This window comes from Notolepis coatsorum, assembly GCF_963971535.1.
Source record: "Notolepis coatsorum genome assembly, contig: SCAFFOLD_461, whole genome shotgun sequence".
In the NCBI taxonomy this organism is placed as follows: Eukaryota; Metazoa; Chordata; class Actinopteri; order Aulopiformes; family Paralepididae; genus Notolepis; species Notolepis coatsorum.
Window position 1 is genome coordinate 26,013 of NW_028174081.1, and position 25,855 is coordinate 51,867.

General features: G+C 47.6%; 1 protein-coding gene across 1 annotated transcript in view; it reads left to right on the top strand.

Annotated features, from left to right (window-relative positions):
• The window catches only part of LOC311247638 (acetylcholine receptor subunit delta-like), a 37,554-nt gene extending 12,779 nt beyond the window's left edge, over positions 1-24,775 (top strand). The window contains exons 9-12 of the mRNA XM_084338657.1: positions 7,783-7,897; positions 20,819-21,029; positions 21,139-21,257; positions 24,419-24,775. Of these exons, the coding sequence (XP_084194783.1) occupies positions 7,783-7,897; positions 20,819-21,029; positions 21,139-21,257; positions 24,419-24,607 (634 nt within the window). The 3' untranslated portion in view covers positions 24,608-24,775. The remainder of the gene's footprint in view (positions 1-7,782; positions 7,898-20,818; positions 21,030-21,138; positions 21,258-24,418) is intronic.
• The last annotated feature ends 1,080 nt before the right edge of the window (positions 24,776-25,855 follow it).

The following is a 25,855-nucleotide window of genomic DNA, read 5'->3' on the forward strand; positions in this document are numbered from 1 at the left end:
GCCCATCGCATTATCAAAGACTATTTTCCAGTCAGTGCTGTCAAGGCTGTTTATCGCGTCGTTTCCGTTTCAGAGCAGTTAGAAAAGCCCCCGTTTTCAGATAAAAAAACAGCTCATTCTGGAGCATTCTATGAAAATCGTCTTTTAGTGGAATATTCCACAACGTTGATATTCGTCGGCCTTTTTATGAATCGTTTTCAAATAAACGCTAGATGATCAATATTATACGTGCACGCAAGCACATTACGGCCGCGCGCGGATAATCGCCCCGTTGATTTCCTCTCGGACTTTTACATTGAAACCGAAAGAAGACATTTCACAAAACAGCTTATAACTTCATCAAACTTACTCTGATTATCCTAACACTGATAACATAGAGTCCTTACCTGACATCAGATGGTATCCAACTGGTATATTCCAATTCCTGATCACCATACGAAAAAATCGATACGTGTATGGATCCAACGCGATACTGTAGAACTCCATGATCAGCGGGGATCTGAGGTTCCAGAATGAACTGTGTCACTGGTAACCCTGGCTGGATCAGTGAACTGGAAAATGTGGATATAATGTCGCACCTCAGCCAGGAGAATTAAACTTTCCACTCGGGCCTGAACGCTCGACATTTCTGTTTCTGTTTTCTTTCACCACGGCATCAGCGGTCTCTGTGACTTCAAGTTCAGAAGACTCATCTTCGTTGTCATTATTATTAGACCTGCTTGTGCTTGGTTTCATGAAATATTTGTTAAGCTTAGCTTGTTTGGCCATCTCTCTCTCTCTCGCTCGTATACCCGTTTGTCGTTATGGTGGCCAGACCCAGCCCACCACTTATTTTTCACCTGGCAGTGCGGACTCTCACTGAGAGAGTGTAATGTGTGGAAGGTCACACTACCTCTCTTAGATCCTTCCCTCGCTGTGCAGGCGCCCCGACCGAACTGTAGGAGTCGCTGTCCACAACGACCCAGACCCACCCACCGGCTTCCCTCCCGCTGACTCTGCCAATCGAGCCAGTATGATGGCCGGCCAAGCCGGAAGCAACGCTGACAGTTGGATTCGATACCAGTGTCTCTTGCGTTGGTGACGAGCGCCTTGTCCGCTGCGCCACCCAGCCGCCTGGCTTGCTTCACTGATAGTGACAGCTCTTTGGACCTCATATTGAGAGTTGACAGCAACAGATTCCAAATGCAAATACCACACTTGAAGTGAACTCTAGACCTTTTATCTGCTCCTTAACTCATTGGCTGCCACGCTGTTTCCGGGATATGGTTATGCGCTGCCACGCATTAAACCGACGTGTATTATACTAAATCCATTGGCATTTCGTCCCTACACACGCTACAATTAAAAATTCAAATGCATATGATCGGTATTATGTTCCATCATGAATGCATGAAAGGGGGGGGGTTGTTTCTGATTAATTGATTGTCAATAACGGCATTCGCTAGTACATCAACATACGCTGATCAGGACGATGGCTATGAAAACAAGGCACAATCAAGCTGAAATTGACGTTAGATTGCTCTTACCTGTGGCCGGTGGGATTCCAAAAAGAATATTCCAATTATTTGATTGCCATCTAGTAGATCGTATGTCCATTTGGCCCACGACATAACCCACCACAGCATAATGAATCGGGGGTCCCGAAAACGATTCAATGCGATCGGGTGAAGCCCTAGGTTCAGGTTACTAGAAAAGTCTGCCCGGACCAATATAATCGACGCACAGCCCAATACACTGAGTTTCAAAGGATGTGCAATACCGGCCGCATCCTACCAGGCGGCGGTATTGGACTTTTGCGATCTCAGACTAATTCCCTATGATAACACCAGGCTCCCTGGATAGATAATGAATGGAAATATCGAGAAGAGAATTAACGATCAAATAACTAGTATACTCGTTGTTGGCGTTCAACGATTGGCGGCCAATAGCGAGTTTAATCGTTGTTGGCAGTGAATGAGTTAACACACACATGGAGCAGCTGACCAGCCAATTGTCCAATTACTTTTGGTCCCTTAAAATGGAGGAGGCACATAGACATTTTCGTAATTCCTACACCCAAACCAGAAACCGTGGGTGGACAGTACTATCAGAGCAGCTCTGAACTCTCGCACCACTGCTTACAACCTGGGCAGAGAGTCAGGAAACATGGAGGAGTACAAGGCTACAGTCTATACTCTGCGCAAGGCTGTAAAACTTGCAAAACGGACATATGCTGATAAACTGGAGACACAAATGGCACAAAACGACACAAGAGGCTTATGGCGGGGACTGAGGACAATAACTGACTACAAAGTCAGCGCCCCCTCAATGGGGAGCGACGACGCCTCTCTCGCGGACAAACTCAACTCTTTCTACGCTCGGTTTGGTGTAGACAGTGGCGCAGCTAGCTCAACGGCTAGTGACGTCACTGGCGCGCTGGCTGTTGTGGAGGGGGGGGGGGGGGGCAACCGCGGGGGGGGGCGGGGGGGCTCTCTCGTTGTCGGAACACAGTGTGAGAAGAGCATTTATGCAGGTGAACACCAGAAAAGCTGCTGGCCCAGATGGTATAACAGGACGCATACTTAAGTCCTGTGCCAACCAGCTAGCCCCTGTGTTCACTGCCATATTTAATCAATCCCTGGCGGAGTCAGTGGTCCCTGCCTGCTTCAAAATGTCTACCATCATCCCTGTACCAAAGAAACCCTCCCCAGCATGTCTCAATGACTACAGACCGGTGGCACTCACCTCTGTGGCCATGAAATGTTTTGAGAGGCTGGTCAAGGATCACATTTGTGCCTCCCTCCCCAGTGATATGGACCCCATGCAATTTGCATACAGGCCAAACAGGTCCACTGACGATGCGGTCTCCCAAGTACTGCACAGCACCCTCTCTCACCTTGACCGCCAGAAGGGCGGCTATGTGAGACTGTTGTTCATTGACTATAGCTCAGTGTTCAACACCGGCATAGTCCCCACCAGACTGGTGGACAAGCTGATCGAGCTGGGTCTGAGCTCCACTCTGAGCGCCTGGATACTGGACTTTCTGAGCGAGAGGCCCCAGGCGGTCAGGGTGGGGGGTCAGACCTCCAACACTACCCCCCCTGAGCATCGGGTCCCCCCAGGGCTGTGTTCTGAGCCCCCTGCTGTACTCACTATACACACACGACTGTGTGGCCAAGTTCAGCTCCAACTCCATAGTGAAGTTTGCGGACGACACAGTGGTGGTGGGGCTGATCTCGGACAACGACGAGAAGGCCTACCGGGAGGAGGTTGAGGTACTGGAACGCTGGTGCCAGGACAACAGCCTGCTCCTGAACATTGGTAAAACCAAGGAGCTGATCGTGGATTATAGGAGAGGACAGCAGGAGACACACACACCACTGAGGATAAACGGGGCTACCGTGGACAGGGTGAGCAGCTTTAAGTACCTGGGGGTCCACATCTCAGAGGATCTGACATGGACAACACACATAGACTCAGTCGTAAAAAAAAGGCGAAGCAGCGCCTCTACCACCTGAGACAGTTAAGGAAGTTCAGAGTATCTGGGAAGATACTCCAGTCCTTCTACTCCGGAGCTGTAGAGAGCATCTTGACTGGAAACATCACTGCCTGGTATGGCAACAGCACGGCACAGGACAAGAAGGCCCTACAGAGAGTGGTGCGCTCAGCCGAGCGTACCACGGGTATTGCACTACCACCCCTGCAGGTTCTATACATCAAGAGGTGCAAATCCAGAGCCTGCAGAATAATGAAAGACCCACACCACCCCAACAACAGCCTGTTCATGCTGCTGAGGTCAGGCAGACGCCTGCGAACCCCAGCTACTAGGACAGAGAGGCTTCGGCTCAGCTTCTTCCCCCAGGCCATCAGAGCCTTGAACACTGAACTCTCCACACACAAGCACACATGAGCACACACACTGTACACGCTCACACACTAGCAGCCACTTTAACATGAGCAAGCACACACTCATGCTGCACACACCCACACTTATGGCCACTAAGGAAAGGTCACTTTAAAAATAGTATAGTATAACCTGAGAGTGTATAAAATAGCAATGTACAGAAAGACCCAGTGCCTCAAGTTTTTCAAGTTTCAAGTTTCTTTAATAGTTGTCATACAAGGGCGGTTAGGTGGTCGAGCGGAGATTGCGTTCGTCACCAGCCCCGGAGCTGTGAGCTTGGTTCGCCTGTTCGAATTCAGCTCACAGCTCCGGGGTTGTCACCAGCTTGGCTGGCCGTCTGCACTGATACAATTGGCTGTATCAGAGGGTGGGAGAAGCTGGCGGGGTGGGTCCGGGTCGTTGTAAACAGCGACTCCTACAGTTCGGTCGGGGCGCCTGCTAAGCGCGGATTGGACGTGAGGGGGATAGTGTGGTCCTCCCACACGCTACGCCCTCTCAATGAGAATCCGCGCTGCCAGGTGAAAAGAAGCGGTGATTGGCTGGACGTGTGTCGGAGGAAGCACGTGGTAGCCTCCACTCTCCCAAATGATCTGACTGTGGGGGGTAAAGCGCAGCGACCAGGAAGGGACTGGGAATTGGCATACGACTAACATTGGGATGGGAGAAAATCGGAGGAAAATGGAGGGGGAAAAAGACCAAAAAAAAAAAAAAAAAAAAATAGTTGTCATACAGAAGTACAGAATACTTTCATACAAAATGCTTCTTACTGTTACGCTCCAGAGACTGTGCTAGACAAGATAGTATCAAATAACATAGTATAGCATGTAAATTAGAAGTAGAAAATGAGGTCACAGTGTTCAGTATAGACATATGTACAATGTTCGATGCAGAATAGACGTAAAAAAACTGAGTTACCATATAATATACAATACTATGCAGTGTACTAATGTACAATACTATATAGTGCAAAGCAGAAATGGGATGAGGTACAATTTAGGTAAAATTTACAGTAAGGTGTACGAGTTGTAGTGCAATCCTTCATCAATAAATATAAAGTGTGGGGAGTGGGTGCTACAGTGTGTTTGTTTAAAGTGAGTGTGTGCTATAAAGTGTGGGGAGTGGGTGCTACAGTGTGTTTGTTTAAAGTGAGTGTGGATGTGTGTGCTATGTGCGTTTGATGGTTGTTGTTGTGTAGTGTTCATTGTTCGTTGAGCAGCCTGATGGCCTGGGGATAGAAGCTTCTTCTGAGTCTTTCTGTGCTCGCCTTGAGACTCCGGTATCGCTTGCCTGGCCGCAGCAGTTCAAAGAGGCAGTTGTTCGGGTGACTGGAGTCTTTAATGATTCTCTTAGCCTTGCCCCTGCACCGCTTGTTGTAAATGTTCTGGAGGGTGGGGAGCCCCCCTCCAATTGTGCGTTCGGCTGAACGTGTCACTCTTTGTAGTCTGCTTCGGTCTTGTGCAGTGCTATTCCCAAACCAGGAGGTGATGTTGCCAGTCAGGATGCTCTCTATTGTACATGAGTAGAAGTTCTTAAGGATCTTCTGACTGACTTGGAACTTCCTTAGGCGCCTGAGGAAGTAGAGGCGTTGTCGTGCCTTTTTCACAACACTGTCAATGTGTGTGGTCCATGTCAGGTCCTCGGATATGTAGGCTCCGAGGTACTTAAAGCTGTTGACTCTCTCAACCGGTGCCCCGTCGATGCTGAGGGGGCTGTAGTCCTTGACCCCCGACCTCCTGAAGTCCACAATCATCTCCTTTGTTTTGCTGACGTTCAGGGAGAGGCTGTTTTCCTGGCACCATCCTGCCAGGACCTTGACCTCTTCCAGGTAGGCCCTCTCGTCGTTGGCAGAGATCAGGCCCACCACCACTGTGTTGTCAGCAAATTTGATGATTGTGTTGCTACTCCGCTGAGCCACACAGTCGTGTGTGTACAGGGAGTAGAGGAGGGGACTCAGAACACAGCCCTGGGGGGGCCCTATGTTGAGGGTGATGGATGAGGAGGTGCAGTTGCCTGCTCTCACCACCTGGGGTCTGCCCGTCAGGAAGTCCAAGACCCACTGGCAGAGGTCATAGTTCAAGCCCAGGTCCCTGAGCTTGGCTATGAGTTTGGAGGGGACTATGGTATTGAATGCCGAGCTGTAGTCGATGAATAGCATTCTCACATAGTTCCCCTTCCTCTTGTCCAGGTGTGATGCTGCTGTGTGCAGCACATGGGCTATGGCGTCCTCCGTGGACCTGTTGGGGCGGTATGCAAATTGCAGGCGGTCCATGTTGATGGGGAGGGAGGAGCAGATGTAGCCCTTTACTAGCTTCTCAAAGCACTTCATGGCTATGGAGGTGAGAGCTACAGGGCGGTAGTCGTTGAGGCAAGCAGGCTTGGATTTTTTGGGTACAGGGATAATAGTGGACTTCTTCAGGCAGGTGGGGATGACAGCCTGTTCTAAGGACAGGTTAAATATGTCAGTGAATACCGGGGCCAGTTGGTCGGCACAGACTTTTAGGACGCGGCCGGGGATGCCGTCTGGTCCTGCTGCCTTCCTGATATTCACTTTTTTAAAGGTCCGCCTCACCTCATGCTCTGTTACCCTGAACACTGAGTCTCCATCAGCAGCAGACCCCCCCCCCCCATTGCCGTGGCTTGTGGGCTGGTGTTGTTATTACCAGCATCAAACCTCGCATAGAAGGTATTGAGGTCATTTGCTAAGGAGATGTCACTGTTCAGTTTGAGGGAGGTGCCTTTGTAGTCTGTCATCGTTTTGAGCCCCTGCCACATAGCTCTGGAGTCAGTCAGAGTTCAATTTTATCCCTGTAGCGCCGTTTGGCCTCTGTCACTGTCCTCCTTACGTTGTATCGCGCCACCTTGTGGTCATTCATGTTGCCTGCCACTAGGCCGTCGTTGTATGCTTTGGTGCGCGCTTTCAGAGCTTCACGGACTGATTTGTCTACCCAGGGTTTTTGATTTGGGTAAACTCTAATTGTGGTAGTGGGGATTGTTTCTTCCACCAAAGTACGAACATAGTCCAGCACTGTCTCCGTGTAGACATTAATGTTATCTGTGTCGCGGAACACGCTCCAGTCTGTGCACTCAAACGCAGCCTGGAGCGTCCGTAGCTAACAGTGTATGCACTACCACAGGACCTAGCATGTCCTCCATGCTCTATAAATAATGTACAAATACCGATATGCCCTACTATGTTACTGTTTATTGCACAATGTTGTTTTATTGGATTCTATTATATGTTGTTACTACTGTATTGCACATCGTTGCGGGCAAGACCACCCGCATTTCATTGTATACTTGTATGCTGTGACAAATAAAACTCTTGACTTGACTTGTTCACCTGATTTGAATGTAAATACCAAATACTAAAATTGAAGCTGAAAGTCTGCACTTAAAGCACATATTGATTGTTTAATTTCAAATCCATTGTGGTGGTGTACAGAGCCAAAATTATGTAAATTGTGTTGTCAAATATTTATGGACCTGTCTGTACATACTGTACATACACATTCACACACACAAATGTATGCATTGACTACTAATTCCCATTCCCTATATGAAAATTAACTGTAGTAAAACTCAGGCATTCCTGTATTTTTTGTAATGCTGTAATATTTCTGTGGTAAAGCCAAATGAATACTATAATAATTTGCCTTAAACTTCTATAATATTCCTCTATAGAAGTACTATGGTTAATCACAGTATCGTTGTGGTAAATCTACTGTGTGTATTAACAAACCACAGGAATATACTATGAACATTATCTATAATGTGTACAGAAAACAACAGCAACGCTGGAATACTATGGGTTTTACTGAGTAGACATGTTGGTTGTGTGTTTTCCCCGGGCTGTTGAGTGCGATGCTGCCATGTGATTGGTTGATTGGTTGCCTCGTCAGGTATCTGATGTTCATCATGGTGTTAGTCACGGTGGTGGTGTTGAACTGCGTGGTGGTCCTCAACCTGCACTACAGAACCCCCAGCACGCACGTCATGACCGAGTGGACCAGAGAGGTATTGTGCATGTGCACACACACACACACATATACCGCCATGTTTTCACGTTTATGGGGACATTCCATAGACTTACATACATTTCCTAATATGGGTGGGAATCACCAGAGGCCCCACAATACAATATCATCACGATACTGTCGGGAAATTGTGATATTGCGATGTATATATATATATATATATATATATATATATATATATATATATATATATATATATATATATATATATATATATATATATATATATATAAGATAAGGCTGATGCTAGATCAGATAAGGCTGATACTAGATCAGGTACAGCTATATATATATTGGTTGGCAAATAAATATATATATATATATATATATATATATATATATATATATATAGCTGTACCTGATCTAGTATCAGCCTTATCTGATCTAGCATCAGCCTTATCTTGTGTAGTATCAGCCTTATCTGATCTAGCATCAGCCTTATCTGATCTAGCATCAGCCTTATCTTGTGTAGTATCAGCCTTATCTGATCTAGCATCAGCCTTATCTTGTGTAGTATCAGCCTTATCTTGTGTAGTATCAGCCTTATCTGATCTAGCATCAGCCTTATCTGATCTAGTATCAGCCTTATCTGATCTAGCATCAGCCTTATCTGATCTAGCATCAGCCTTATCTTGTGTAGCATCAGCCTTATCGTGTCTAGCATCAGCCTTATCTTGTGTAGCATCAGCCTTATCTTGTGTAGTACTGTATCAGCCTTACTCTTGATTGATTGATTGATTGATTGATTGAACATTTCATTAACAGATTGCAGAATGGGTACAATACAGTACAGCTCAATACACACAATTGTTAATGGAATGCAGACCAGAGAAAGACTTTCGTCTTGTTTACATCAGGGTCCCCCATTTTCAATTCATCATAACATATATGACATACATGACATACAGATAGACAGTACTGTTACATCCAGACATTTATGACATACCAGATCTACAAATATACAGTACTGTTTAAGAGTACAACGCCTGTCATATAGACCCTAGCGTTGGAAACTCTGATTAATAGACAGTTTCTAAAAAGAGAGTATATACATTTGAGGGGGAAGAAACTGTACATTGGAGGAGGTTGGGTGGAGGGGGTTGAGTAGGTGGGGGGTGGGGACTGTACATTGGAGGGGGTTGGGTAGGTGGGGTTGGGTAGGTGGGGTGGGGGGGGGTGGGGGTGGGACTGTACATTGGAGGGGGTTGGGTTTGGTCATTTACAGGGGCCAGTTTTGAATTGCACCCTCCCGTAGGTGCTCTTTGAGAGTGGTTTTGAAGGTGGGTAGTGATTCACATTCCTTTACAGCTGTGGGTAGGGCGTTCCACATTGATGTGGCATAATTGCTAAACGTGTTTAGTCCCTTGTTTGAGCCGAATCTGGGTTTAACATCTGTGGAGCTCCCTCTGGTGTTGTGGTCGTGGTATTCACTGACCTTTGGGAAGTATTTTGACATGTACATGGGTACCTTAGTGGTGTAGTGTATCTTGTAGACCAGGCCCATTGCAAGTTGCTGTACTCTGTCTTCTACTCTAAGCCATCCTAGGTTGGCAAAGTGGGCAGGGGTGAGGTGGGTTTTTGGAGTGAGGTTAAGCAGTAGTCTGACCAGTTTGTTTTGTGATGTTTGTAATCTTGCTTTTAGTGCCTTTGAGGTGCTTTGGTACCATGAGGTGCAAGCATAGTCGTAGTAGAATGAGTGCTCCTGTTAGAGTCTTCAGGACAGGGTATGCTTGTTGTTTACCAGAGAGGAGATCCGGTACAAGAATCTTGTTCGTTGGTTGACTTTTTTTATTACATTGCTTGCTATTTTGTCACAGGAAAGATTTGCCTTTAGGATAGAACCAAGGTATGTAATTTCATCTTTCCTTGTGACAATATTGTCACCCACTGTAACAGAGAAGCCGTTGGTCTTGCTGAGTTTGTTATTTGATCCGAAGAGAATGGACTCTGTTTTGCCCATGTGTAATGATAGTTTGTTATCAGCGAGCCAGGTGCAGATTCTGCCGAGTTCAGAGCTGAGGATTTTTTCAACCTGCAACCTGTCCCTGTCAGAGACCAACAGTGCTGAGTCGTCCACGAACAGGAACATGTTGCAGTCACGACTCACAGGCTGATGACATGTAATTTGCAAAAATTAGGAACTGTAACGGTCCTAAAATGCTTCCTTGTGGAACACCGCAGCTCACTGGGAGGGGGGGGGGGATAGTGTACCGTTTACCTCCACCATCTGTTCTCTCCCCTCCAGGTAGGATTGCATCCAGCTCACTGATGTACTATCAAAACCAATAGCTTTTAGCTTGTCAATCAGAATGGAGTGATTGACAGTGTCGAAGGCCTTTTGGAGGTCCAGCATGACCATGACACAGTATTTGCCTGCGTCCACCTCTTGTTTGATGTGGTCGTTCAAATATAGAAGGCATGTGTCAGTGGAGTGGGATGTTCTGAAGCCACATTGGAATTCGTAAATTTCCGCAAGGTACTTTTCAACCGGTTCGTATACAAAAATGTCCATGACTTTCGAGATGGAGGTAAGAATAGAAACAGGGCGGTAGTTGCCTGGGTCCAATTTGCTGCCCTTTTTGTGCAGGGGTCACTCTCGCAATTTTGAAGTCCTTGGGGACGTGTCCCTGTTTTATGGAGACGTTTACTATGTGTGTGATGACTGGGGTGATGGCGGCTGCTGAGTCTCTGAGGAATTTGGAGGGGATATTGTCATGGCCAGTGGCCTTGGGCTTGGAGTTCACTGCTTTAGCTTTTTGTGGGTACAGAAAATCATATAATGATTGCTTAACCCGCATGCTATAACCCCTTTATTGGAGATCTTGGACTTGTCAGAGGTCAGAATGAGATCAATGGTAGTATGTGTTGAGTCACACACTCGTGTGGGTTGTGTGATTAGCTGGCTGAGGCTGTGCAGATCAGAAAACCTACTGAAGGATTTGGAGACGGGTGCTTCCTTATGTTGCATATCCGTGTTCTAATCCCCAATACGAAGTTTTTCTACATCCTCAGCTCCAGCTAAACACACATCCAGAGTATCATAAAAGTCACTTTGTGGGGAGCTCCCGTAGCTCACCGCATATCTCGGCGCTATTTCTGCGTCGGGGAAAACCGTGCTCGTCACGGATCTGGGGGACACGAGTTCGATTCCCGGACCCGCCGTCATTTCTCAGAATGTCTTCCCCTGCTCTACATCCCATTTCAACCTGTTTCTGTCGGTCATGCTTGACCAGAAAAGCGATAAACGCTAAAAAATAAAGTTAAAAAAAAGAAGAAAAAAAAAGCCACTTTGTTCTGGTGGTCTGTAAATTGTGCCGACTAGAACAGATTTAGCCCTTTCAAATAGAATTTCAACCCATACAGTTTCAATTTCCTCATGATTTAGGTCAGTACGGTTAATGAATGTGGAAGGTTTGAATCAGGACAGCCGGTGGAAATGTAATTCCTCATCCATGCCGGCGATGAAAAGGTGAAGTGTTGATTATCAGCATTCTGTCATATTTGGAGATTAAAAGATCATGTTGAGAACAGTGTTCTGTAGATTGTATATGTTGTGAAGGATCAGATTAAACCGAATATGTATATTTATTTATATATATATATTTAATTGTATTTGTATATCGTTTGATATCCCCTGTATATTCCTTGTACAATATGCATTGAATATCCCCGTTTCTACTAAACAGCCCATAATAGTTTCATTCTACCATTGGACGAGAACCTGGCGCCAGGTTGCCATACCCCTAGGTCCAAGTTCAATCGTGCCGCCTAACATGTCGAGGCAACCCCCGGTTCCGCGCAGTAATATGCCGGGCGAAATACGAATGGTACTATTTGTTCATAGCGCATATATATATGGCGCTCGTAAAGTAGAACTTTCCTTTTTAGTCCAGTTCTTTACCCTCCAACAGAGTGACAGACGCAAAAGCCTCCCCACGACGCACGTGCGGTGTAGTAAGGCCTACTTGGCCCAGAATAGGCATCGAGATATCGTGTAGATTAATAGTTGAATGGTCATAGTTTGGCACCATACCGTCGAGTTGGACGTATTCTATTAAGCTAATAATAGTCTATTTATGTATGGTGCATCGTTCGGTTAGAGTTCTACAGTTATCAGTACCCCCATCGTTCCTGACGTTATCTGGACGCTTAACCAGGCTGGTCAGACCCCTAGTGGTGATTGCATCCGAGGAGCTCCGGGCCAAGAGCGACTGGACCTGTATATTGGATTACTCTACCCTGACGACGACGAGCCTTCCACGGCTTGGATTATGCTTTGTGTGCTTTGATTATTCCATGGATAAAGGCCAACACTGCCGAGTGTTGGAATTACCCCCCGGAGAGGACTCCAGGTGAGGCGGCGCTCTACACGTGAGGTCGCACCACGTCTCTCCGTTGTGGACCGGCAGATACCGTTCCACAGAGGGTCCAGCTGTATTCGTCTGCGGCCCGAGGTTCTGTGGGCACCGTGTCCAAGACTTTAGATTCTCCCAAGACACCGTCGGCCAGATGGGTTACCGCCAGCGGCTTCTCTAACCCCCCCCTCCTACTGTCTTACAACCAGCGGGACCCCCCCCCCCCTTAGTGTATCCAGCTATAATCATTTAAGTACCTTCGCTATCGTTTCCTAAATATTCCAGGTTGTATACTTACTCCCTGCGCAACCAGAGATTGGACATTCAATGTTGATTTACCTACGAATACTCATTTGCCATAAAAGTGCATATTCAATATTTCAAATCATAAATGTAATTAAGTGATCGTTGTATACACCCTTTGCTGTATTAAACTTTCGATTTGGTACATTTGTGTTGGTTCGTTTCATCAGGTGGGAAAGTGTTCATCATACTTATATCTTGTACTGGGTGGCCAGAAGCTAAAGTACATGAGGTAGTGGTATTAAATATCATATCTAACAATACAGTCAGGGAATTGTACCCCTCAGTTACAATTGGTCCTTCGAGCCGGATGGTAACTAGTGTAATATTAATATAGTGTTATTAATATCGAAATGGCCTATGATGAACACTCCACGAAACGATCCTCCTAACCTAGAACGCCCGCGGCGCAGACGACAGACACCTTAGTACTTAGAGGCTTACACTGTCAGTCAACTACCTAGCCTTCGACAAACGGTAAACGTGGTAAAAGTAGAAAGTAAAATTATGTCTGACCTTAACGACCAGGTTTCCCCGACCACAGAGGCCCTAGTAGGTCCTAATGTAACTGACCAAGCCCACGGTGGGGACCAGGAGGGAATTGACATGCCTTTACCCCCCGCCACTACTCAAGAAGTAGTCCCCGACAAGCCCCGGGAGGAAGACAACCCTACAGAGAGAGAACTCTGCACGGAGGAAGAGGAGGAGAGCGCCGAGGAACTAGAGCTCCAGGACTCCCCAACGAGTACCCCCAGGAGCGGCTCACGCAGGAGCGGCTCACCTCCACTACCGCCTTCCCCCAACGAAGCGGAGAGGACACTACAACAGGCGTTCCTCGTCAGCCTGACAGCCTCCGCCGAGCGCGATCGGCTCCAAGCACAGATGCTTGGCGAGCGCGAACACCTCCAAGCGCAGCAACGGAGCGAAGAACAGCGCACATGTCTCGAGATGAGACGCTTCCAGATGGAAGATAATATGGCAAGAGACCGAGCCGACGCCCAGCGCGCCGCTGCCGGTGCCCAAAGAGACGCAGAGCGCGACAGACTACAAGCGCAACTAATAGAGCAGCTGATCAAAAGGACAACTCCCTCTCCCTCCGCCAGGGGCTCAAGGAACTCGTCGAGACAGCAGTCAAGAGCAGCGTCACCGCAAAGAGCAAGCGACCCTGAACTTGACCAACAGACCGAGTCTAGACCCCCCGCAGACCCCCTTCCCATACCGGTCCAAGCGAGACCCAGCTACAAGGAAGGAGCTGCCTACACTGCGGAGAAGCTAAATAAACGATTACAGGATCTGGAAGATTTGATAGAAGAAGAAGAGGGAGAAGAGGAGAACCAAGCCCGACGACAGCACAGTACTCCACCGGACCAGGAGGTCCCATACAGTCCAGGCTATACCCCCGCGGCGCTGCGCTACAGACCCCCGACTCTATTTACGGGTGAGCACGACGCACGACCAGCCCCGAGGAACAGTACCTGGACCAGCGGGCCATGGTACCCTGCCAGTACCAGCCCACAGCGAGGCGCAAGAGGGGACTCGCCCAGGAGGTCTCTCCCCCAACGCTCGCCGATGTATCAGCCATCCACGGCGTCATACAACGCCACGCCGTCATTCCCAGACTTCGCCTATGAGAGTCGAGCACAGTACACGGAGCTCCGGATGTGCTTAGAGACAATGATGGTGGATGTCGCTGATGAACGCCACAAGTATGCAATATTATTGAAGCACCTGAAAGTACCGCGAGCGCACAATATAGCGCTAGCCTATGCTACCTCCTCGACCCCATACACAGCGGCCCTTGCAGCGCTGGATCAAAGATATGGACGTATATGGGATTACGTAATCCAGGAGATAAGGCATATTGACCGCCTACCCCCAGCCACAGACAATCGCTCACTAGACGACCTGTCAATCAAAGTGCAGTCCCTGGTGGGGATGCTGGGAGCTCAACGGGAGAAGGGCATGCATGAGCTGTACGCCAACTCTAACGTTGAGAGGATTTTGGAGAAGCTGCCACCCGCAAGACAGGAGCGCTTTCGGCGGCAGAGGGACTACCGAGATCCCGACGGCCCCGAGCCATCCCTCCTTGATCTGGCCGACTTCCTGGCGAGAGAGGTCAGCAGCTTACGACTGGACACCTTCGGGCGGAGCACGCCAAGCTCCAGAGAGGGACCCAGGAGAATAAGTGATGGAAGAAGATCGGTGACTGTCATGCACCAATCAGAGTCAGTACCGAGCAGTAAGAGTCACAGCACCCCCTCGAGAAAGGAGAAGTGGAAGATAGCGTGTCCCTACTGTGAGAAAGAACACTGGCTGTCACAATGTGACTCATTCACAAAGATGAATGCAGAAGAAGTGAGCCAATGGATAAAGTCCAACCGGCGCTGTTATCGATGTGCGCGGCCCCACATGGCAGCCGAATGCCGCCTAAAGAAAAGGTGCAGCCGGTGCGATGGAGCCCATCTAGATATACTACACGATAGTAACGGAAGACGGCCTATACCTGCACCACGGAGCGGCACCAAGGCAAGTGTCATGTACATTGACCCCGCCAGCAGCAACGGAGCTCAAGTGCTCTTAAAGGTAGTCCGTGTGACATTGAGCTACCAGGATAAAGTCATGGACACTTACGCCGTCCTTGATGACGGGTCAGAGAAGACCCTTCTGCTCGCCTCCGCTGCGACCCAGCTGGGACTGCGGGGGAGCAAGAACGAAATGACGATTCGGACAATAAGAAGAGATTTAAAGACGATAAAGGGCGAGAATGTCTCCTTCACTATCGCAGCCAACGGGCAGCCAGAGCGACGGTACAAGATCACAAATGCTTTCACCAGCCAAGAAATAGGACTATCGCAGTACACCTACCCTGTCACCAAGTTGATGGATAAATATGTGCACCTGCGTCAATTACCTATCCCGCTCATAGACGGCGCTACCCCGACCCTGTTGATAGGCTCCGACCATGCAGAACTCATAGTCCCGATTGACCGGGTCCATACAGGCCCCCGAGGCTGTCCTGCAGCAGTCGAGACCCGCCTAGGATGGACATTGCAAGGCCCCCTCGCTAAATCTCTCAACCGAACAGCAGCCACTAGCTGCTTCCACTCCAGAACGACAGAAGAAGACACCACTCTCCTGCAGCATGTCGAGAGGCTATGGACCCTAGAGACAATGCCCTTTAAGAACGAAAAGAAAGACATTCGCTCTAAAGAAGACATTTACGCCATCAACCTACTCGAGCAGGGGACAAAGAGAGTCACAGTCGGCGGAGTGATGAGATACGCAACTCCACTCCTGAGGCGAGAGGGAATGCCCCCCTTTCACGCAAAGAAAGATGCCACGGAGCGTTATCTACTGAACACAGAGCGGCGCCTAGCCAAAGACCCCGCTCAACAGAGTGTGTACCGAGCTGAGATTGAGAAGCTAATCACAGCGGGACACGTAACAAAGATTGACATTAAAGAGGCCGATCAGACGACCGAATCATGGTACGTGCCGCATCACAAGGTCCATCACAATGGCAAGGATCGCATTGTGTTTAACTGCAGCTACCAGATCGGATCCCAAAATCTGAATAAAGAGCTCTTGCCCGGCCCCACACTCGGCCCCTCCCTACTAGGCGTGCTACTGCGCTTCCGCCAGGACAAGGTAGCTATAAGCGGGGATATCAAAGGGATGTTCTTGCAGGTGAGACTAGTAGAGGAGGACAAGCCTCTGCTACGGTTCCTATGGAGAGAGAAGATCGGAGATAAGAACCCATCCATCTACCAGTGGGAAGTACTCCCCTTCGGAACCACATGCAGCCCGTGCTGTGCTACCTTTGCACTACAGAAACACGTCACAGAGGACCCAGCAGCAGATGAAGAGGTCCAACACAGTGTGAAGAACAGTTTCTACGTGGACAACTGTCTACAAAGCGTCTCGACTCAAGAAGAAGCCGAGGCTCTCCTAATCAAGTTACGCGCCTCCCTAATCAAAGGAGGCTTTGATCTCAGGCAGTGGGCCAGCAGTGACCCGCACGTATTGCGCAGCCTCTCCTCCGCAGACAAGGCTGCCAGCAGCGAGACCTGGATGGCGACAATCCCAGGAGAAGCCCAAGAAATGACACTAGGATTAGTCTGGCGCTTCAAAACAGACTCGCTCCACTATAGACACAAACCCTTGGCTCCAGAGCAAGGAAGGTCGGCGGCGATACCGACCACCAGACGGAGTGTGTACAGAACACTCGCCAGACAATATGACCCGTTGGGATGTATTCTACCTTACACCACCAGGGCAAAGATGATTGTACGAGCACTATGGGACAAGGACCAGGGCTGGGACGACCCAATACCCGCACACCTTGCCTCAACATGGAGAGAGTGGGAGACGGAACTCCGCTCACTCCCAGGTGTCAATATACGCCGCAGCTACTTCCCATCCACAGTGAGGCCAGAGACATGCGAGATTGAGCTACACGTCTTCAGCGACGCCTCCGAAGTAGCCTACGGATCGGTTGCCTATTTGCGTGCCCAAGAGATGGGAGGAAAGATACACACTGCTTTCATACTGGCCCGCTCAAGAATAGCCCCACGTAAGCAACAATCTATCCCACGTCTAGAGCTCTGCGCAGCCCTCGCAGGAGCGCATCTAGCCACGTTAATCCAACGTGAACTCACCATTCCGGTGCATAGAACAATCTTGTGGTCAGATTCCACGACAGTACTCACATGGATTAAGTCTGATTCATGCAGATACAAAGTCTTCGTGGGAGTCAGAGTCACCGAGATTCAAGAATTAACAGAAGAAGCAAGCTGGAGGTATGTGGATACCAAACACAACCCAGCTGACGTCATCACCCGGGGAATGTCCCTGGATGACCTAACCCGTCGCAACATCTACAGTGACGGACCAGCATTCCTCCAGCTCCCGGAAGGAGATTGGCCTACGCCCACCCCGAGGGAAGCAAGTAACGAGGAGGCTGAGAACAAGAAGCCTATGTTCTGTGGACTGAGCACTGTCGCCTCCACAGACCCCAACATAGATGACTGCATTACCCTAGAGAGTGCGCAACAAAGAACATTCCTGCGGCACCACCCAGAGATTCAGTCCACCACTGACATGTCAGCAGCTGACTACGAAGAAGCAGAACTTCTTCTACTACAACGAGCCCAGAGAGACTCGTTCCCCGATGAGCTAGACTGTCTACAGGGAGGAAACCCCGTCCCATCAGACAGCAGACTGATTCACCTGGCACCAGAGAGTGACGCACATAATCTCATCAGAGTGGGTGGTCGCCTGCGGAGAGCCCCCGATCTACCAGATGACATTAAGTACCCGATCGTCTTGAACAGCCGACACAAGGTCACAGAGCTGATCATAAAGAAATACGACGAGGATGTACACCACGCAGGAGCAGAGAGAGTCTTCGCGGAGATCAGACGTCGTTATTGGATATTGCAAGGGAGAGAAGCAGTACGGCGCTTCCAGCGAACCTGTCTAGACTGCCGTAAGTGGCGCGCGCAGCCCAGCATACCACGGATGGCTGACCTACCCCCCTGTCGCCTCCGAATCGGCGACAAGCCATTCCACTCCACAGGCATGGACTGTTTTGGCCCGTTGTATATAAAGAGAGGAAGAGGCACCGAGAAGCGGTGGGGTATTGTATTCAAATGCATGACCACCAGAGCGATACATATCGAGCTCCTTCCGACCATGAGCACAGACTCATTCCTTATGGCCTTCCGGAGATTCATATCACGGAAAGGAAAACCGTCTACATTGTTGTCTGATCATGGGACCAACTTCAAAGGCGGAGAAAGAGAGCTGAGAGAGAGCTTCCAAGCTATGGGCCCAGAACTTAAGACCCACCTCGCTCCAGCACAGATTGACTTCCAGTTTAATCCCCCGAACGCACCCCACTTCGGTGGAACCTGGGAACGAGAAGTACGTTCTATAAAGACAGCCCTGTATGCCGTACTCGGAGCCCAGACTGTGGCAGAGGAAGTCCTAATGACAGTCCTCACGGAGATCGAGGGAGTATTGAACTCAAAGCCCCTCGGTTACGTCTCCAGTGATGTAGCAGATGTCGACCCAGTCACCCCCAACACACTCCTAATGGGGCGGCTGGACCCCGCGCTACCCCAGACAATGTACAGGCCCGAAGAAGCGAACGGCCGAAGAATGTGGAGGTACAGCCAAGTACTAGCTGACAAGTTTTGGAGCAGCTTCCTACTTCACTACCTACCGTCTCTACAGACCCGCCAGAAGTGGGTAAAAGAGAGAGACAATTTGACAGAAGGAACAGTCGTCATGATTATTGACCAGTCACTCCCCAGAGCTATGTGGCCGGCTGGCCGCGTAAGCAAAGTGATCACCGGTGCCGATGGCAAGGTCCGAGCAGCTGAAGTACTCGTCCAAGGGCGCACCTACACACGTCCCGTGGCGAGGCTCATAGAACTGCCCCGACTCCCAGATACTATCGATGATGACCATGACCCTATGACTTTGTGAGTTGACTGACCCTTACAGCGGACCTTGAGTGGTGGACAGTGCGGTTAATCTGTCTCTGCTTAGCTAATTAGGTGGGACTAATTAGGGGGCGGCTGTTGTGAAGGATCAGATTAAACCGAATATGTATATTTATTTATATTTAATTGTATTTGTATATCGTTTGATATCCCCTGTATATTCCTTGTACAATATGCATTGAATATCCCCGTTTCTACTAAACAGCCCATAATAGTTTCATTCTACCATTGGACGAGAACCTGGCGCCAGGTTGCCATACCCCTAGGTCCAAGTTCAATCGTGCCGCCTAACATGTCGAGGCAACCCCCGGTTCCGCGCAGTAATATGCCGGGCGAAATACGAATGGTACTATTTGTTCATAGCGCATATATATATGGCGCTCGTAAAGTAGAACTTTCCTTTTTAGTCCAGTTCTTTACCCTCCAACAGAGTGACAGACGCAAAAGCCTCCCCACGACGCACGTGCGGTGTAGTAAGGCCTACTTGGCCCAGAATAGGCATCGAGATATCGTGTAGATTAATAGTTGAATGGTCATAGTTTGGCACCATACCGTCGAGTTGGACGTATTCTATTAAGCTAATAATAGTCTATTTATGTATGGTGCATCGTTCGGTTAGAGTTCTACAGTTATCAGTACCCCCATCGTTCCTGACGTTATCTGGACGCTTAACCAGGCTGGTCAGACCCCTAGTGGTGATTGCATCCGAGGAGCTCCGGGCCAAGAGCGACTGGACCTGTATATTGGATTACTCTACCCTGACGACGACGAGCCTTCCACGGCTTGGATTATGCTTTGTGTGCTTTGATTATTCCATGGATAAAGGCCAACACTGCCGAGTGTTGGAATTACCCCCCGGAGAGGACTCCAGGTGAGGCGGCGCTCTACACGTGAGGTCGCACCACGTCTCTCCGTTGTGGACCGGCAGATACCGTTCCACAGAGGGTCCAGCTGTATTCGTCTGCGGCCCGAGGTTCTGTGGGCACCGTGTCCAAGACTTTGGATTCTCCCAAGACACCGTCGGCCAGATGGGATACCGCCAGCGGCTTCTCTAACCCCCCCCTCCTACTGTCTTACAACCAGCGGGACCCCCCCCCCCCCCTTAGTGTATCCAGCTATAATCATTTAAGTACCTTCGCTATCGTTTCCTAAATATTCCAGGTTGTATACTTACTCCCTGCGCAACCAGAGATTGGACATTCAATGTTGATTTACCTACGAATACTCATTTGCCATAAAAGTGCATATTCAATATTTCAAATCATAAATGTAATTAAGTGATCGTTGTATACACCCTTTGCTGTATTAAACTTTCGATTTGGTACATTTGTGTTGGTTCGTTTCATCAGGTGGGAAAGTGTTCATCATACTTATATCTTGTACTGGGTGGCCAGAAGCTAAAGTACATGAGGTAGTGGTATTAAATATCATATCTAACAATACAGTCAGGGAATTGTACCCCTCAGTTACAGTATAGATTGTGTGAAATCTGGTCATTCTAATAATTACTGAGTAATTGTCGTTGCAGTCTGAGCCAGGTGAGCTACCAACAGAAGATAAGCGTACTTAAAAACATTACCACCCATTTTCCAACATTATTCATATTCTAACTAGATTTACATACAAAACCTTGCTCACACTGATCACAATCTTCATACTTGCCGGCATTGTTGATTGTTGCTACTCTACTCCACTCTTGTATTGTTTCTTAAGTGGTAACATTCTGTTTTCTAGTTCTTCCTTGAACGGTTGCCACGCTTCCTGCTTATGTCCCGCCCTACTGAGTCAGAGCCAAGCTGGGCGGGGGCGTTACCACGGCGATCCAGCTCGGTGGGCTACATCGCTAAGGCAGAGGAGTACTACAGTGTCAAATCACGCAGCGAGCTGATGTTTGAGAAACAGTCCGAGAGGCACGGGCTGACTACACGAACTACGCCCGCCGCTGGTACTGAACTGTTCATAGATCTCTCTCTCTCTATCTCTATCTCTCTCATTCAACATACCCTTCTTGCAGTTTTGATTTGATAAGTGTGTATTTGTGTGTGCATGTGCAGCAATGAAGCCCCCAACAGACGGAGATGCAACGGACCAACTGTACGCTGAGATGAAGCCTGCTGTGGACGGGGCCAACTACATCATTAAACACATGCACGACAAGAACGATTACAACGAGGTGAGAGGGCCAACTACATCATTAAACACATGCACGACAAGAACGATTACAACGAGGTGAGAGGGCCAACTACATCATTAAACACATGCACGACAAGAACGATTACAACGAGGTGAGAGGGCCAACTACATCATTAAACATGCACGACAAGAGCGTTTACAACGAGGTGAGAGGGCCAACTACATCATTAAACACATGCACGACAAGAACGATTATAACGAGGTGAGAGGGCCAACTACATCATTAAACACATGCACGACAAGAACGATTACAACGAGGTGAGAGGGCCAACTACATCATTAAACACATGCACGACAAGAACGATTACAACGAGGTGAGAGGGCCAACTACATCATTAAACACATGCACGACAAGAGCGTTTACAATGAGGTGAGAGGCAGGGACAGAGAGAGGTAATGAAGTCATACATTTTTTTCCCCTTTTTTTTATTATCTTGAAACACAGAAACTATGGCTTTAGGCCACTATTATTTAACACGTTAATGATATTGTTTTCTCCTGCACAATAATAAAAATAATGTGATTCTCCACTGTTGGTTTTGATTGTGGCTTAACTAGTCAAAGGCTCTGCCAATGAAAGGGCATAACATCACAATTCAGCAACTTGGGTATCAAGATTTTCTCTGACTTTCTGCCATTGTTTATCTGAATTAAAGGAGACATGCGTTGCTATTCCTAGCACTATTTGGGCAACTTTACACAATTCCTGTTAGTCTATTGAAGACATCTGTAAGGTTTTTTTCAAAAAAAATTATTGTTTTATATTTCTAATCAAGTACTCAAAACCATCATTTTTCAGCTTCAAGATTTCAGGCTGTTATGGCCTGGCTCCGCCCATAAGCACTTTGAGTGACAGTCAGTCCACACAGTCTGCGACTGGTAGACAGAGAGAGATAGAGAGAGAGAGGGAGGGAGGGGGTGGGAGAGAGAGAGAGAGAGAGAGAGAGAGAGAGAGAGAGAGAGAGAAAGACAGGCCGTTATTGACAAGGCCCCCTCCCTCCCTCCCTCTCTCTTCCTTTCTCTCCCTCTCGGGTGTGCTGCGCGGCAGCTTGTGGGGGGGGGGCTCCCTTCCTCCCTCTCTCTTCCTTTTTTTCTTTCTTTCAATCTCCCGTTTGCGGGTGTGTGCCGCGCGGCAGGTCCCCCCCCCCCCCCCCCAAGTGCTCTCTATCTCTCTCTCTCTCTCTCCCTCCAGAGTGCATGCAGAGTATGAGGAAGTGGTTTCCACTCGCTGTGTACAGTCAGTCTAGGTAGAATGTGGGCGGGCATTAGCTACAACCACAGAGCCAATCACATCGCTGTCTGCTACCCAGAGCCTGAGTAACATCATTCAGGCCTTCAAATCAGGATGGCCTAATTTACTGGAGCAGGAAATTATCTGAGCTGAATCAGAGCAATCCGCCAATATGGTATTTAGACACTAAAACACATTGATACGAACTCCTATTACTATAATACAATGCTAGAGACTGAAAAATGACATGTATAATGCATGTCACCTTTAAATGACTGTGTGTGGAAATCACTGTGTTGTGTATTTTCACTAATGTTACTGTATTACTCTGAGTTAATAACAAGCGCACCCAATTGGATGCGGAAGTTTGACGTGCGGGAATTCTAGCAGAGTGTAACGAAAATATAACAGTACAGTCGTTTATTACCTACACCTACTAACTTTCAAACAACTTTCAAGTCTCATGGAGTATTTGCCACTCTTCAATATCAGTGGCAGTGTGAATCGTGTTTAGTAAGCTAAGCTGATATCAGCTAAAACACACCGTATTCACCTACAAACACAACATTTATTAAAGATGGGGCGAACTCTTAACTCATTCAGCGCCAATCACGAGAAAATCTGTTTCGTACATGTTGACTGGAAGCAACTCACTGACAATCGAGGGGTGTATTAGACCCATAGCTATAATATAAGATATATTTTAAGCACTCACAAATTTCACAGTCTCCCCATTGATTAAAGCGATGGCGTTCTAGCGCCCCCCTGGCGCCCGACCCCTGGCGCTGATTGAGTTAATGGGGAGAAGTCAAGATTATACTGGTATGATCCTTTAACCCTTTGTAGTGTATAGTGAAAAGGTTAACCTTCTGTAGTATAGTAGTGAAAGTGTTAACCCCTTGTAGTGTGTTAGTGAAAGGGTTAACCTTCTGTAGTGTGATAGTGAAAGGGTTAACCCTATGTAGTATGGTAGGGAAAGGGTTAACCTTATGTAGTGTGGTAGGGGAAGGGTTAACCTTATGTAGTGTGGTAGGGAAAGGGTTAACCTTATGTAGTCTGGTAGTGAAAGGTGTAGGTGTAATATCCAGACGTCTGTGAGTTTCGCACACCATTGAAGCCAGAGTAGGTGAATAACGGGAGTCTTGAACGCGAACGACAGGACCACGTGTATAGTTTACAATTTAATAAATAAAAGAAAAACATAACATGTCAAATCGCTCGTCGCACGGTCAAAAACTATGACGCTACTATCTACGCTGGTTCCATTCACAAAACTCTAGCTGCCTTTTACCCAGCTGATATAAGTAGTCACATGACATTTCCGGTCTATCAAAATAAAGAAATATTTGATCACATACTGTCTCATTGTATCTTTTTAAACAAACAAAGTCTTATCAAATCATGAAATCATGACAAATCTTTTTAAACTATAGACTATTAAGCTACCGGTATTATCAAATTAAAATATCAAAACATGAATATAAGACATATTAATTAACCAATTCCTAAATTGGCTCCTACAAAAAGATTAACCTTATGTAGTGTGTTAGTGAGAGGGTTAACCCTTTGTAGTGGTAGTGAAAGGGTTAAGAGGTCCACCATACACCATGCGAACGGACAGTCTGCAGTCCTTTGCCTTTCATACTCTAGGCGCACCAGCGATTTGATTCGTCGATCAGGGCGCATCCCTAGCCATACTTGGTATGACACTAGTACACTAAGCATGTGGACGCTAGGTAGGCACAGGACAGAACAATTTAGTGGTTGACCCTCACTGGCCGTTCACATGCTATTCCTTGGTTGGACACTTGTTTGTCTGATATAGTGAACACTATATGAATGCAGCCTTGTATCTTCCTTCCTAATTCTCTCTCTCGCTCCCCCCCCCCCCCCCCCCCCCCCCCCCACAGGAGAAGGATAACTGGAGTGGCATAGCCCGTACGGTGGACCGCCTGTGTCTGTTCGTGGTTACCCCGGTGATGACTATGGGCACCATTGTCATCTTCCTCATGGGCATCTACAACCATCCTCCAGCCTTGCCTTTCGAGGGAGATCCCTATAACTATAGTGATGACAACCTTCGCTACCTCCCTAATTAACACACAAACACACACAAACACACCAGACAACAATCCTAAACAGTCACCACCTGCCCTAACCTATCCCATTTCCAGCTCCTCCTTGTATGAATCTTGTGTGTTTTTGTTCGACGGTAATACATTCTTTTTAGATAGTTTTGTGCGTTTTCCTTTGTCTAATATAACTTGTGTACCTGACAAAGTATTGACTTGTTGTTAAATGTACTCTTTGTGTACTTTGAATAAATATTTACTCTTTGTGAAAAAAACAGTTTTTTATTTTACCTTTATTTTCATTTCGGTCTCTTTATGAAACAAAATTACATTTAGTGACAAAAAGGAAAATAAAAACATAATATAACTATTTAAAATCATCTAAACATAATTTAAAGGGGAACTCTTGTAAATTGCCTTTTCCAGTGTTTTCTAGCAATGTGGGGTTGTATCAACACTGTATAATATTATGTCGCAAATTCAATCTTTTGCGCAGTCCTCCAGTTCAGATGAGACAAGGTCCTCCCCCAGTGAACTAAGCCATTCTGAATTTAGCGTGTACCTGTGACGTGTAAGGATTCTGATCTGCATACCTCAGCTCCTTCTGTGGTTGTAGCCACCGCCCACAATCAACAATTCTCTCAACAACTGAGCGAGTGGAAATAATGCGAAAGCAGTTTCCCTGTCACTGACACTTCCTCAAACAGGTTGACGTGACGTGAGTGCTGATAGAGAGCGAGAGAGAGAACGAGCGAGTGAGAGAGCGAGGGAGAGACAGGCAGATAGAGAGAGGCTCTCATATGGTGCTCGAGACTTGAGTCGTCTCGGATCATTTACACACACTCCCGACTGCGTGTGTGTGTGGGGAAACACGTGCACTCTCGGAGCATCTCTCTATCTGTCTCTCCCTCTCTCTCTCTCTCTCTCGCCCGCTCGTTCTCTGCTCTCTCTCTATCAGCACTCGCGTCACGTCAACCTGTTGCAAAATATCATAGCGCATAGCAGCCCGTCTCTCTCTCTCTCTACTGGTTCAATTAATGTTTAAGTAGAAAAACGTTGAACTATAAAAATGAACTGGATAGTTGATGATAATAAACATTTTACTTCATTAGCTGAAGTATTCTAAAATCATTTAAGTCATTCTCCTTTTCTCTGTGTGTGTGTGCACACGTCTCATATCTGGTCTGACATCAGAGGAGTTTGATAGTATTTACTGAGGATTGCCAGATAGTGTTGATATTTAAACATAAAAAAGATTATAATACAAAATAAATA